At 33.8% G+C, this 14,200-nt stretch overlaps 1 protein-coding gene across 5 annotated transcripts in view; it reads right to left on the reverse strand.

Annotated features, from left to right (window-relative positions):
• The window catches only part of ANKRD12 (ankyrin repeat domain 12), a 129,864-nt gene that overhangs the window by 64,281 nt on the left and 51,383 nt on the right, over positions 1-14,200 (reverse strand). For 3 of the 5 annotated variants that reach the window (XM_045457069.1, XM_045457067.1, XM_045457068.1), the window contains exons 4-5: positions 6,123-6,269; positions 1,917-2,117 (exon numbers count right to left, since the gene is read on the reverse strand). In XM_045457069.1, the coding sequence (XP_045313025.1) occupies positions 1,917-2,117; positions 6,123-6,269 (348 nt within the window). Of the gene's footprint in view, positions 1-1,916; positions 2,118-6,122; positions 6,270-10,242; positions 10,312-14,200 lie in introns of all 5 variants that reach the window. The other 2 variants (XM_045457065.1, XM_045457066.1) reach the window with 1 other exon arrangement.

Consider the following 14,200-nt stretch of genomic DNA (forward strand, 5'->3'; position numbering starts at 1 on the left):
TATAATTTTAAAGTAAAGCTGGGAAGGTTGTTTAACCCTCTTCTATTTACTGAAGTGAAAATAATCTCCCATGGCATTACACTTTTATACAACATAGTATAGGACTAGTTGGTACACTGTAATTTATTTAAATAACCTCTTATTCCTGGGCATTTAGATTATTCTTATTTTTTTTTATTTTTTAATGTTTATTTATTTTTGAGAGAGAGAGAGAGAGCGAGAGAGAGAGAGAGAGAGCGCACGCACACAAGCAGGGGAGGGGCAAAGAAGAAGACACAGAATATGAAGCTGGCTCCAGGCTCTGAGCTGTCAGCACAGAGTCCGACACGGGGCTTGAACTCACCAACCGTGAGATTATGACCTGAACCAAAGTCAGACACTTACCTGACTGAGCCACCCCGGTGCCTCCTGGTTTTTAAAATATTAAAAACAATGCTGTAACAAATATTCTTACAACTAAATTTTCATGCATATCCATATCTAAATATTTAAGTTAAGTCTTTAGAAGTGGAATTGTTAGATCAAAGTGCATTTTGTGTCTCATTCTTTAAAGGAGACCCTATACATTGCCCTCTTCCCCACTCACACCAGAGAAATAAATTCCACGTGTATTCTAATAGGGCTACATTTAAAAACAGAACAAAAACAAAATATGGGAATGAGAAAACAGAGGGGTATGTAGGAGCAGAGAAGCCCTTATTACAACAAACAAAAAACAGAAAGAACCCATAAATAAAAAGATTAACTGATACGATTACATAAAAAATAAAAACTTTAAATACAATAAACAACACTGAAGTAAAAATTCAAACACAGCCACAGTGAAAACTTATACATATTTGACAGAGAATTAAAACCTATACTCAAGACAAGAGGCTCTTACATATTAGTAATACTGCCAAACCATTAGACAAATGGGCAAAAAGCTAGATCTGGCAATTTTTTCCATTTGTCAGATTGCTAATAATTAAATTGATAGTATCTAACTTTTGTGAAGAGGAAAAGGGCTCTTCTATGTATTCTTGATGGTAGTATAAATTGAGAAACTTTTTTTGGATGGCCATTTGCATATGTAGCCCCTTCAACAGTTTCCATTCTGAAATTCTGAAATCCTTGTATAACTATACACCAAGTAATTTCTATAGGAGTGTTCACTAAACTATTGTCCATGGAATCTACACTATGCAATATTAATGCAGCTGTTGAATAAAATAGAACCACCTATCTATACTGGCAGAAATATCTGTAACACATTAAGGAAAAAAGGCAGTTTGTAGAACTACAGACCAATAGATATAGATGGGATGATTTAATTTTTTTAAAAGCCTATAAATGCTCATTTTATGCAGATGGTAATAAAAATGTACAGAAAGGATAACCTTCAAATTGTTAACAATAGTTTTGTGGCAAAGAAAGAATGTGTGTTGTAGTATGTGAAGTATGGGAATCTCTGTATTGTTCCCTGCATGCTTTTACTGTTTGAATTCTTTACAGTAAGAATGTACTGGTATGGTATTTGAGTAATTAAAATACCATACCACCAGTGCTCTCTTAAAGTTCTCATGTTCAAGTTAATAAACATTCTTGAAAGACTTATGAAAGAATTAACACTTGGAAAACATTATGTAAATCTAATTTATCTACAATAGAACCTAAATTAGATAAAGAATTTTGTGGTAATATATCAACTAAAATACTCATTTAATATTTAAAAATTTGAGTAGTTCTTGACATGGAATTATAGCAGAGGATCAGGGTTTATGTGCATACTCCAAAAGAACTTTGTAATATACTACACTTTTAGAACTCTTTTGTATTAGCAAGAGGAAGACAGAATACAGACTAAAATGTAATCAGAATCTGTTTCAATGATCAATTTTAGGTCCTGAGAATTAGTTTTTAATTACTAGTCTTACCTGCAAAATCTTTCACATTCACATTTGCCCCTAAACTTATTAATTCTTTGACTTGTTTCACATCTCCTCGAATAGCTGCCATGTGTAAAGGAGTTTCACCACGTTCATTTCTTTTATTAACTTTGTCTTTTTGTCGAGATGAGGAACTGGGAGTTTTCTTCTGGGCTGGTGTCGTTTGTGATGGATGATTTGGTGTGGAATCTGTAAGAAAAAAGAAAGTTAACGAAAGTTCTAGACTGAATATTTTGAATGTTCATGGAAAGCTTTGTAATGTGCAATTTCCTGGAATGGGGGGGTATCTTCTCACCCTAACAATCCAAAACTTGGCCTGGATGATATATTAATAATTTAACCCAAAATACACTGAGTAGATCTTCCTTTAGGGTTATCAAATATTGCATGAACAAATACAGAAAAAATGTTTTATCAATTCATTAAATTGCCTTAAATTGGTAACAAAGTATCCAGTATGTACTGTAAAAGTGTTTGCTAAATGAATAATTTGATAACTGCAAAAAATATGTATTTCTCGGGGCACCAGGGTGGCTCAGTTGGTTGGGCATCCGAAATTGGCTCAGGTCATGATCTCACAGTTTGTGAGTTCAAGCCCCATGTCAGGCTCTGTGCTGATAGCTCAGAGCCTGGATCCTGCTTAGGATTCTGTGTCTCCCCCTCTCTCTGCCTTCCTCTGCTCGTGCTCTCTCTCAAAAATAAACAAACATTAAAAAATTTTTTTGAAAAAAAAAATGTATTTTTTATGGCATGTTACTCTTATTCTAACACCTAGATGAAATGACATTGAAGGCTAGAGTTCACACTTTGGAACTCAAAGTGTTAGAGTTCTATTCGGATATTAAGTTCAAATTGAGGTCATGGATGATTTTAGCGTTAAAATGAAGCTTAAGATTTACAAGAAATAAGGACGTCTGGGAAGGCCTTTAAAAAGTGGGCTAATCAGAAAAAAAATTGCTTTGAGTCCCATCTTTTGATTTTTGTTCCAGTCTCTACACCGAAAATAAGAATGTTAAACAAGATAATACCCAAAGTTCTCCCTCTTGTCTCCATTTTAGAACTACTGGGACAAAAACAAAACAAAAGGTTTCTTAATCAGTTAAGGATTCCAGACATATGTACAGTGCTAATAATTAATTCTGAAAATTTACAACTATTTAAAAGAAACAAATGTTCTAAGAGGAAAGTCTATGGAAAATAATTTTCTAGCATCATATAGGAATTTTCTTGCAAACTGACATGATTAGGGCACTCAAGTAACATCATTCTGTCCCCAATAAGAAAAAAAGCTTAAAATTTACATTTTGGATTTTATTTTATTTTATTTAAAAAAAATTTTTTTAACGTTTATTTATTTTTGAGACAGAGAGACACAGAGCATGAAGGGGGGAGGGGCAGAGAGAGAAGTAGACACAGAATCGGAAGCAGGCTCCAGGCTCTGAGCCATAAGCCCAGAGCCTGATGCGGGGCTCGAACTCACGGACCGCAAGATCGTGACCTGAGCTGAAGTCGGACGCCTAACCGACTGCGCCACCCAGGCACCCCTACATTTTGGATTTTATAGTGCATTGTGTCAGTAACAGTTTCTTATCTGGACTTCTGGAAGTACACTCCATAAGAGCACAGACACAGTCTTAGTGTCTATCTTATTCGTTACTGTATCTCAACTGTTTAGAAGATTTCTTGGCACACGGTGGTACTCATGCAATACTTGTTGAATGAATAAATGAATTTTACTATAATCTTTATAGTCAAATTATTTATTAAAATTAGCTGTTCAGTTTCTTAAAAACAAAAGAACCTATTTTTTAATCCAAGCAACTTGCAAGGAATTAATTCATATAAAATTTTGTTAGCCATTTCAAAATAATATTCATATATATAAAATAAAAACAGTACTATCCATAATGGCAACCAGGGTAAACATAACAGAAACAGGGGAAATTAATTACATAATGGATAAAATAATGAATCCTAAACTACGCGTATGCTAATATGCTGGCAAACAGCTTCGTATTTCGAAAGTTTTCCACTCTAGTTCTACATATATTAATAAAGTTGACTAAAAATCCTTATATGAAAAGAATCAACTGCATTATAGTATGATCTTATTTAAATTTTAAAACACAAATTACATAGAGAGCCTGGCTGGCTCAGACAGTGGAGCATGTGACTCTTGATCTCGGGGTTGTGAATTCAAGTCCCACGTCAGGGACAGAATTTGCTTTAAAAAAAAACAAAAACCCTACAATGAAACATGTATCTGTATGTTTATACCTAGAAAACTTCTAGAAGGAACACTGGAGATGTGGCAAGATTAACTTTTTGCCTCCTAATTAATTCTAAGGATAGAAATTCATGGTGTAACAAAATGAGTTCTTAAAAATAAAAGTCTTCTCATGTAACTATTATATCTGACACAAGGTCAACATTTTACAGAAACATTTGAAGTTTTAACAATGCATAGCATCTTTAAAAAAAAAAAATTTTTTTAACATTTATTTATTTTTGAGACAGAGAGAGCGAGAGAGCATGAACGGGGGAGGGTCAGAGAAAGAGGGAGACACAGAATCTGAAACAGGCTCCAGGCTCTGAGCTGTCAGCACAGAGTCCGACGCGGGGCTCGAACCCACGGACCGTGAGATCATGACCTGAGCCGAAGTCGGACACTTAACCGACTGAGCCACCCAGGCACCCCAACAATGCATAGGATCTTTAATTTGGCTACAGTCATGCAAAAACTGGGGTGGGGGGGTGGGGGGTGGAAGGCAGGAGAATAACCAAAAACAACACGTTCTACTTAAAAAAGCAGGAAGCCCTAACGTGTTCATTAGTGAAAGATTAGATTACCAATGATTTGATGGAAACTACAGTACATAGAAGCTCTTAAAAATTTTACCATGTTGTCAGTTTTTTTAAAAAGCCAATACGGGAAAGCTTCACCAGAGAAAACTATCCTTTTCAATGCATTTCAACAGTGTCTGTTAAGTTACCCAAAATCTTATATAAAGATGCCTTGAATTCAGAGCCCAAAGAAATTTTTCTCTAGACAAAACTGATTTACTTTATTAGTCAATAAGAACTATACAACTTAAAATTTTGTATTGTTGGTTGCCAGAATGCATTCAATGGTCAATAGTAATTATCATCTCTGCCCAGCTATCTGGATTTTACCTAGCTTTTTATAGCTTTTAAAAAATTAGTGAGTTGGGTAGTTCCCTTGTTCTGGTTCTGTTGGTAACCCATCCTAATTATTTTTGGAGGGCACAATATAGAAATAACTCTTCCCCACCCACACACATACACGTAGTACAACACATTAATCAGAAGTGTGAAATGAAATACGAAATAAATTTACATAGCATATCACAAATATTTTTCCTTTTAAAATAATTTAGATCTCAAACAATAAAGCATGGATTACATTATGGCTTCTAAAAGTACTGGTGCTGGGTACTGAGGAGGGCACCTGTTGGGATGAGCACTGGGTGTTGTATGGAAACCAATTTGACAATAAATTTCATATTAAAAAAATAACTAAATAAATAAAAGTACTAATGTGATAAGATTACCAGTTTATCGGCAGGGTGCTAGCAACTGAAAAGTAAACTATAAACCTAGAAGCAGCTTTACAGAAGCTAGAGTAAAGATGCTTCAGTAAGGTGAAAGCACACAGTGCAGCAATGGACTCTTTTTTTTTTTTTTGAATGACCATTTCTAAATTACCCAATTTAGCTGACAAATATTTACTGAATATCCACTAAATGCAAAGATCCCCTGCTCCTGTATAGATTCTCATCTGGTGGAGGATACAGACAATAAACAATTATCACCCAAATAAACGTAAAATTACACTTACAACAAGTTTTTAAATTTTTAAAAATATTTTTGAAAGTAAGCGCGTGCACATGTGCGAGGGGGAGGGGAGGAGAGAGAGGGAGACACAGAATCTGAAGCAGGCTCCAGGCTCTGAGTTGTCAGCATGGAGCCCGACGCAGAGCTCAAACTCCCAAACCGGGAGATCATGACCCAAGCTGGAGTCAGACGCTTAACCAACGGAGCCACCTAGGTGCCCCCAAACTTGTAAGAAATTTTTATTAAATACAAGAAAAATAAAAATTTAAAGTAATTGTTAAGACAAGGGTGGAATCTGAGGCAAACTAAGAATACACATGTACTCAATGATGGTGTCACCTGGACTGTTGTCTCTTGCTGTCATCTGCATAAGGAGTGCCATCTGCTTCCGCTCAGAGAGTGGATAACCAAAAAGAATGCTAACTGGCGTGGACTTCTTATTTCCAGCTTCCTTTTTTGTTTTCTTCTTTTCTGGACCTTCTTTCTCTGGAATTATTAACAAATATGTAAGAATCTGAAACAAATGCAAGTACTGAAAAGCAAAACATAAGAAAACTTTTAAAAAACAGATGCTATACATGTATTTGAGAAACATAAACTAGTAATAGGCTAACAAAAGAACACTAGACTTTTATTGTATTATATGAGCAATTTTCCTCCTGAATGCTTTGAAAAAACATATATTAATTCTGTTTTCTGAAAATTAAGAATTATTTGGAAATTTATTCCTAGTATAATTTGTATTTTAACAATTTGTTCTTTTAAAATTAAACTTCCTCAACAACACTTCAAACATTCCTTAGTATCACATCTTTGAAGCTTCTCTTCATTCATTATAGTTTTATTCTTCTTAATTACTGCTGTCCTTATTAGCAATGTTCCTTCAAATTACTTCCCTAATTCCACTGATGATTTGTATAATCTAACGAGATAAGTATTTAAGACAAGTCTCATCACACGAAGTAATTACTGAAAAACAGCATCAGATCACCTTATCCCAGACACAGGATAGCTGAACATGGAATGATCCTGATCAAAGTTAAAAATGAGCAAATTAAAGATTCTGCATGTGTGTGGGTATGTGGGGGTGGTTAACAGAGATTGTGCAAAGATCCAAAATGTCTAAGAATTTTTTTCAAAGAGATTTGATCCATCATAAAGCCAGTTCTCAGGTTGAGCTATTTGGGAAATCCTTTGGCAATGCAGCCAGCATTCCCCATCAAGTGCCAGGAACTTCAGGTGGAACTGGATTCTGTAAGTCAGAGAGATACAGATAGCTGTTCTAGGACTTCTCTGGGAGATAATTCAGGTGTGAGTTAATGTCTGCTTATTAAGTGTCTAGGCATCTTATTTCTTGGGAAATCCTATACAAATTATCTGAGAATTATTGATCGGGGATTGAGGGTCCCTGCAAAGGTGGACTAACAAAGATAAATAAGTAAATTTCAAAAATAAACATAGAACACAGCAAAAATGGAAGAAGGGAAGGTTTAGTAGTAAATATTGCATTTTTTTTTTCCTAGGCAGATGTGGCCAACAGATAGACTATTCCAGGTGATAAGCATTTATTAATCTAGCAAGTTCAAGAAACTAGTTATAATTTGATATTATTTAAATATTGTTAAATATATAATCATTTAAGGCATAAGAACTTAAAAGTAGTAATTCTTGCAGCGAGCCACTTATTTAATTAGGATACAATGGTTGGCATCCTAATGGCCTAGAAAAATTAAGAGATCAGAATATTTAAACTCTGCTGCCCAGAAATCACTCAAAATTCAATAGCTCCTAAAATGTCCATCGTGTTGATACTTAATTTTACATAACAAAAACAAAAAACTTCAAGATTTACTTAAGTCAGCCTTTATTAATAGTTCTAAATATTGTTTATTTTCTTGTTTCTTATTTTATTATCATTAATGGTCCACTTTAGTATAAATCCAGTTTCAGCACAGTGTCTCATCTAACTTACTAAATTTATTATAAAGCCCTTACAGGTTTTTAAGAGAAGCCCATTTTTTTTCCAAAACATATACTTTCTTCTAATAATATTCTGTATGCTTCTGTTCTCTCATATTTAATGAGGAACTATAATTATTGTTTTAATGATTTTCTGCCTAAATAACAAATCTTTAAATATAACGAATGTACTTTTCTAAAATTAAAATATTTAACACTGTAAAAATTTTATAAAAAGGAGAAAAATTTTTTTTAAAAAGAAGTGACATCTAGTAATTGGAGGAAACAAAATGAAGAAAATGTACAGAGAATCTTTCTTTAAAATATTTTCTTAAATTTTGGGGAAATTTTCATATTTTCTCACTTGCAAAACAATGAATTTTCTGCTTCTCATTACATTTCATGCAATGTTTTAAAAAGAATATGCTCTCAAGCGATACATTAAGCAAAAATTCAAATTAAATACTAGCATCCAATTTGAACTCTGTTTTTCTTTAATTGAGTTTACCTTAGTCATTTGTCTGAGTTCATGCTTTACATAAGATAGGAAAAGAAGGTAAGTAAACAGATGCTGGGTGTAAGATAGCTAGATTAATACCATTCTTCAAAATTGTGTTAGATTAGTATGTCCCAAAGTGTGCTTTTTCAAGTGTAAAGCATTCAACAAAACTTTTGACTATGTGGGATCTATACTGTGAAGAACTTATTTCCTGAGCAGTCATAAGTAAAAAATGATCACGTGTACTTGAGAAAGTTAGGTACTTCTCAAGTTTGACAACTGAACTATTTGTCCAAAAAATGGGTCAGAATTTTAAAATTTACACAGAGGAATACTGACACGTGCTCATTTAGCACAGTCTCCTCTAGAACTGAAATTCCACTCGACCACTCTAGATATTTTTAAAGAAAAATCCAAGTGATTTACTTAAGACTAAAGAAAAACAGAGAAATGGATTATCCACAATCCAACATTCTTTATTTCAAGGTTCAGAAGATCTTTAGAAATACAGAGAAGTCTCAGTCTTATAATCTCAAAAATGAATGCTTTCTTTTCAGGACTTGTCAGAATAAACAAAAAGCTCAATACAGTCACATCCCAATTAAGTGTAGGGTATATTAAGAAGAAGAAACAAATTTCTTTCTTGGGGAACTGGCTCATAAACTTACCAGCCTCTCAAAAACTAAAGAATATGATACTTCCCCACAAAGCAGTCACTGTGGAAGGAATGGAGCAATGGAGCTGTAACTCCATTAATTCAGATGAATATAACTAAATCAATCACATTTGGAATGCACTTCAAGTCTGAGAAAAAAATGTTGCCATTGCTCTCTGGTTCTAAAGCATCTACAAGAATTTCTAAAATGTAGGTGCTTATTATCTTTTGATTTCCAGCAATACTACTCAGATCATGGATAGTTTCATCCCATATACCTCTTTCAGGTATACCCAGGCCCTGAGGAGTCCTGTTATAGAAATGTATACCCAACTCCACAGTAAGCGTGGGCCTTTTAAATTTAATGCTGATTGTAAACATGTCCTTTACCCCCAAATTTTGATAATCAGGTACTGACTTATCAGCTCAGTTAGTACCTTTCAGGATAATTTTAAGAGTAATATTTGGCTCTACACCTCTCTCACAAATTTATAAAATATAAAATATACCAGAAACAGAAGGTTTATTTCAGCTTTTATTAGCTAAATGTCATATGCTGAAAACTGGACACTTGGACACCCAGGGACTAAACAATATTTTATATTATAAAAAAATTAAAAGATAAAAATATAAGCCCATTAAAAAAAAAAAAAAAGGACAATCAAAACACTTAACTAGTTAGTTTTCACATAAGATAGCACTTATACATTCTCCTCTATTCTTCTATCTGGAGCAATTATGAAGCCTAACCTGGTGCCATAGCCAAATAAAGCAGTTCCAACACAGTTCATGGTAATGGCATTTCTCCAGGAAAGCTGTTGTTTTAATCCACTGTTAAATTCAACATGGGCAGCAAAGTCAACAGGCTAAAGACAATTCAACCAAAAACTAAAAAAACATTTTTTTTAAAAAACAATGCATGATTAAATAGTAAGATGACACTATCAAAACCAGTACATGTGGTGTATATCTTGTAAAGAGTATAGAGCAAAAGAGACCAAGGACCTTGAGTATCTTCCCATAGGAACTGCTGCACTGCACAACTCCAAGGGGCTGAATTTTATACTGGTTTCTATGTGAACGGTAGCCCCATGTTGTGCTGTGCAACTACTGAGTAGTGGTACATAGTAGTCCTGCTTAAAATGTTCATAAATAGCACATGTTGGATATGATGCACCAGACACCTCAAACAAAAACTGGAAAATTCAGTGTCACTCATGTAGTTCACTTATTCAACCAACGATACTTATATACTGGTTTGAAAGGAAGTTATTTATAGTACAACAATTACTTGTAAATGTGACAGAAACCACTGGCTAAACAGGTGCCCCTGATAATCTAATTACCTGAGTATGTCCTGTAAGAAGATATAAGTCTCTCCCCCCAATTTTCACTTGTATGTCCTGGATCTGAATCTACAGAATAAGAAGAGACAGAAGAAAAGAAAAAAAGCACACGAAGGGAAATGCAGAATTCAACAAACCAACATTTTTCAAAAGACCACTAGTTTAGTCAATGATCTATCACTGTTTTTCAAAAAGATTATTTTTAAGGTAAAGCCAAAAGCACATTTAAAACACAGGTTTGGCTGAAGATTTCAATTTGGCCAAGACTTCAGTTTTTTCAATTGGACTCTTAAAGCTGAGAAAGACAACCATGCAGTTTGCAGTAATAGATACTACTGATGCTATTTATTAAAAGAGATCTCCTTTGAAGCTTTATTTTTTCCAATCTCTGAATAATGATAAAAGAGGCAGTCCTCTATCACTGTCTTTCTGTTTAGAATTTGTCTTTAGAAAACTTGAATAAAGGACCTCAATAATCCTTTTTGTTCTATGAATGCCAAACTACTCAGAAAACAATGGAACACTTTGGACTGCAGTATCATTCTAGACCACAGACCTTTCTATAAATTATACGCATTTCAAACGGTATGAATTACTACACTGCCCACTATATAAGACGTCTTAGAAAGAAAGCAGCCTAAAATCAAAACAAAGTTTATCAGCTAAGATAAGAATATGGAATTCGGCCTAGCAATTCATGACAAGTAAAAATATCACCAACTGACTTTTGGCAATATGGCCAGAGCAGATATTTTTACTTATAAACAACATGCCATTTTAACTCACAATATTATTTTGATCTTCATATACTCAATTTATTGACATACACTTTTCTTTCCAGAATCATTATTATTATTCATGAGTTCAGTTAGGTATAAAGAAGCAAGTGTTGGGATAAAAAAAAAAAAAAAAAAAAAAAAAGAAACCAATTTAGAGAACAAGTAAAACATAGTATTTGAAACTTTTAAAGATAAGCCAAAAAGTTTAGTGTTGAGGAAGGCTCACTCAACTGAAAGGAAAATAACTGATAACATAACATTTAGACCAATTCTAAACCAAGTGGGTAAATGGATCCAATGACAAGTTTTTAATGAAGACTTATATTTCTAAACTGAACATATAAAGTTAGCAACTAGAAAAATTCCATGAAGAATATCTGACATTCCATTTAAAGACAAGCAAAAATGGACTCCATATACTGCAAAGAAAAGAAAAAGCAGGAACCGATAAGTTGTGCCAACAAGTTGAATTAAATGAATTACTAAAAGCAGATCATATTTTTGCAACAGATTAAAGCATAGTGAATAAACTAAATTTTCAATTATATTCATTAATATAAGGAAGTGGCAGAAGTTTACTGAAATCTACCTTTGGCAATAAATTAATCCACCCTGACTCCACACACCCTTTGGCTTTTACTCAAATAAGTATGTTTATATTTGGTGCATCTGAATGTGTATTCTATAAGGATTTAATTCAGGAGCTGAATTTTTAAGAGCTTCCATATCTTGTCCCTTGACTCACCCACCTCTGTGCTATACTGAGACTAGGGTTACCTAGGAGGTTTCTGTAAAACACTGAGTGCCAAGCAGAGTAATTATCCCTCCCTGATATGTTCTCTGTAGCGAGGTAAGACAAACAATAGTTGTATTTTAAAAGCCATCTTTTTAGTTAATATTCTGTTTCGGGTTGCAAGAGAATAAGAGGAAAAAATCAAGAATGACTAAAAAGGTTTGCACTATACGTTTGAAAATTTTTAAAGTAAAAGTTTCAAAGATGGGGGAGGGACAAAAGAAAATCTGTAATAAATAATATCCATGAAAATCATCAAAAGGTGATCATCCTTATTAGGCAAAGCACTGATTTTATTAGCTACTCTAACGTTGTTACCAGAAAAATTCTTTTTGTTTTCTTTTTTAAAAGGTTCCTCTCTCCAAATTTGCTTGAGTCATATTAAACAGGGTAAATCCTTCAACAGCATCAGGAAAATAGAACTTCTAAGGCTGGCTGGCAGAGAAGATTTAGTTTAAAACATCTGAACATGCTTCACAACTGCCACCATGGACTTTGGGAACAGGTCATACTGTGTCTCTTTGGATTTTCTCATGCTGCATTATCTACATATGCCAAAAGAAAAAAATTAGTAAATAAATGAAAACAAAGATTTTTAAAAAGTGAAGGACACTGTATCTTTCTATTTATTTAAACATACAAACTAAATATAATGAAGTACCACTGATTTACTTCTATAGGACATTAGATCTATCAAACCTAAAGAAAAACGTACCCCAATGTTATTTGAGGTTAAAGAACATTCATATACTGCTGGTGGCTTTGTAACTAGGTATAATTATTTCAGAGAAACATCACAGAAATATTTAATCCTTAATCCTGTAACCCTACTCCTGGGAATGTGTAAGAAAGAATTCAGGGTATAATAAAAATACAATATGCAAAGATGCTCATGGTGACATTAATCATAACAAAATAACTGCATGTTTAGTTTGAAGGCCAACAAGAGACCTCTCATGTGTACCCTCAAGACAGCTGTTTATTAGTATTTTCATGTCAAGGGATTGTGGCTTTCCCTTGGATGCCATTAGACTAGGAAAACAAAGAAGTATGATTTTTTGACTGATAGTGTAGGAATAAAGTTCACTTAGGTACAAACAATAACTATTTGAGATAACAGCAGTTTTTAGTTATTAATTACTATACTAAAACCTATATACAGTGTCAGTGTTGAAAGATGCCTACCCAATATTCATTTTCCCCTTCTTAACAAAAGGACACCAGTTTTGATTAGGGTGACAATACAGCCAACTGAAAGTAGTTAACTTTCCAGACTCCCTTGTAACTAAGGTAGACTAACCAATGAGATGCAGGCAGAAGTTTCTAGGGAGATTGTTTCATCAATAAAAAGGCAAAGACTCACTGGAAAAAAGATACTTTGCCGTTGAGTCCTCCCTCTCGTACTTTCTGCCAGGAGGAGGCAGAAGATATTCTGTGAGTTTACAACAAAATGCTTAAGGACAAAGCCCACGTATGAGTTAAGGGTGAGCACAGAATGATGAAAACATCCCAGTCCCTGATGGCGTTACTGAACTACTGTAACAACCCTAGACTACTGATACCTCCTGGCCTTATTACAGTAGATGAAAAAAAATCTCAATCTATTTTAAGCCAGTGTTTGTCGGTTTTGTTTCAATTAACATATCATAAACTGATTTTACACACTATGTCAATGAAAGATTACAATTCTCGGAAGCTGGTATTACATGTACTTTTTTACAGATGAGAAAATTGGGAGTTATAAAGGCCTCAAATTTTTTTTGGCCAGGACAAGTAGGGAGCTGAGTAGGGACACAACACTGATCTGTCAGACTCCAAAGCCTCTGATAATAAACACTATGCTATGATTTACCTCTACTGTAACTACAATTAACTTATCCTGCCAGGATTCTAGACAAGGAGAGACTGAAAATAAAAGCTAAAAATAAGTGACAAAGCAAGCTATAGGTATAAGGAATAATTTGTCTTCTTGTCACTCTATATATTCATCTCCTAACATTTCATGAGACAAAATTTATGGGAATTCTCTAATAGGATAGCACAATGTGGGATACTGAAATGATATAAGCAGATATACTGGAAATTTGCTGAAATAAATAGTATTATGACACATCTGTAAGGACCCACTGGCATGACTTCAAATTATGCTGTAACGTTCCCCCAAATTTTGTCTAGTTAAGCAATTACTTTTTAAAAGTGTTATCTTTTAAAAAATTAATAAATATTAAATAATTCAGAGTTATAAAGCTTAAGACACACTAGGGTATCTCAAAATGAAGACTAAGAATGATTCATCCAGTTGATAGCAGTATCTCTGATTTGGCAGATCATTGAGTCTTCCTTGAAAAGTATGAATATCTATTTAAAAAAGTAACTGGGGTGCCTG

This window comes from Leopardus geoffroyi, chromosome D3 (assembly GCF_018350155.1).
Source record: "Leopardus geoffroyi isolate Oge1 chromosome D3, O.geoffroyi_Oge1_pat1.0, whole genome shotgun sequence".
NCBI lineage: Eukaryota > Metazoa > Chordata > Mammalia > Carnivora > Felidae > Leopardus > Leopardus geoffroyi.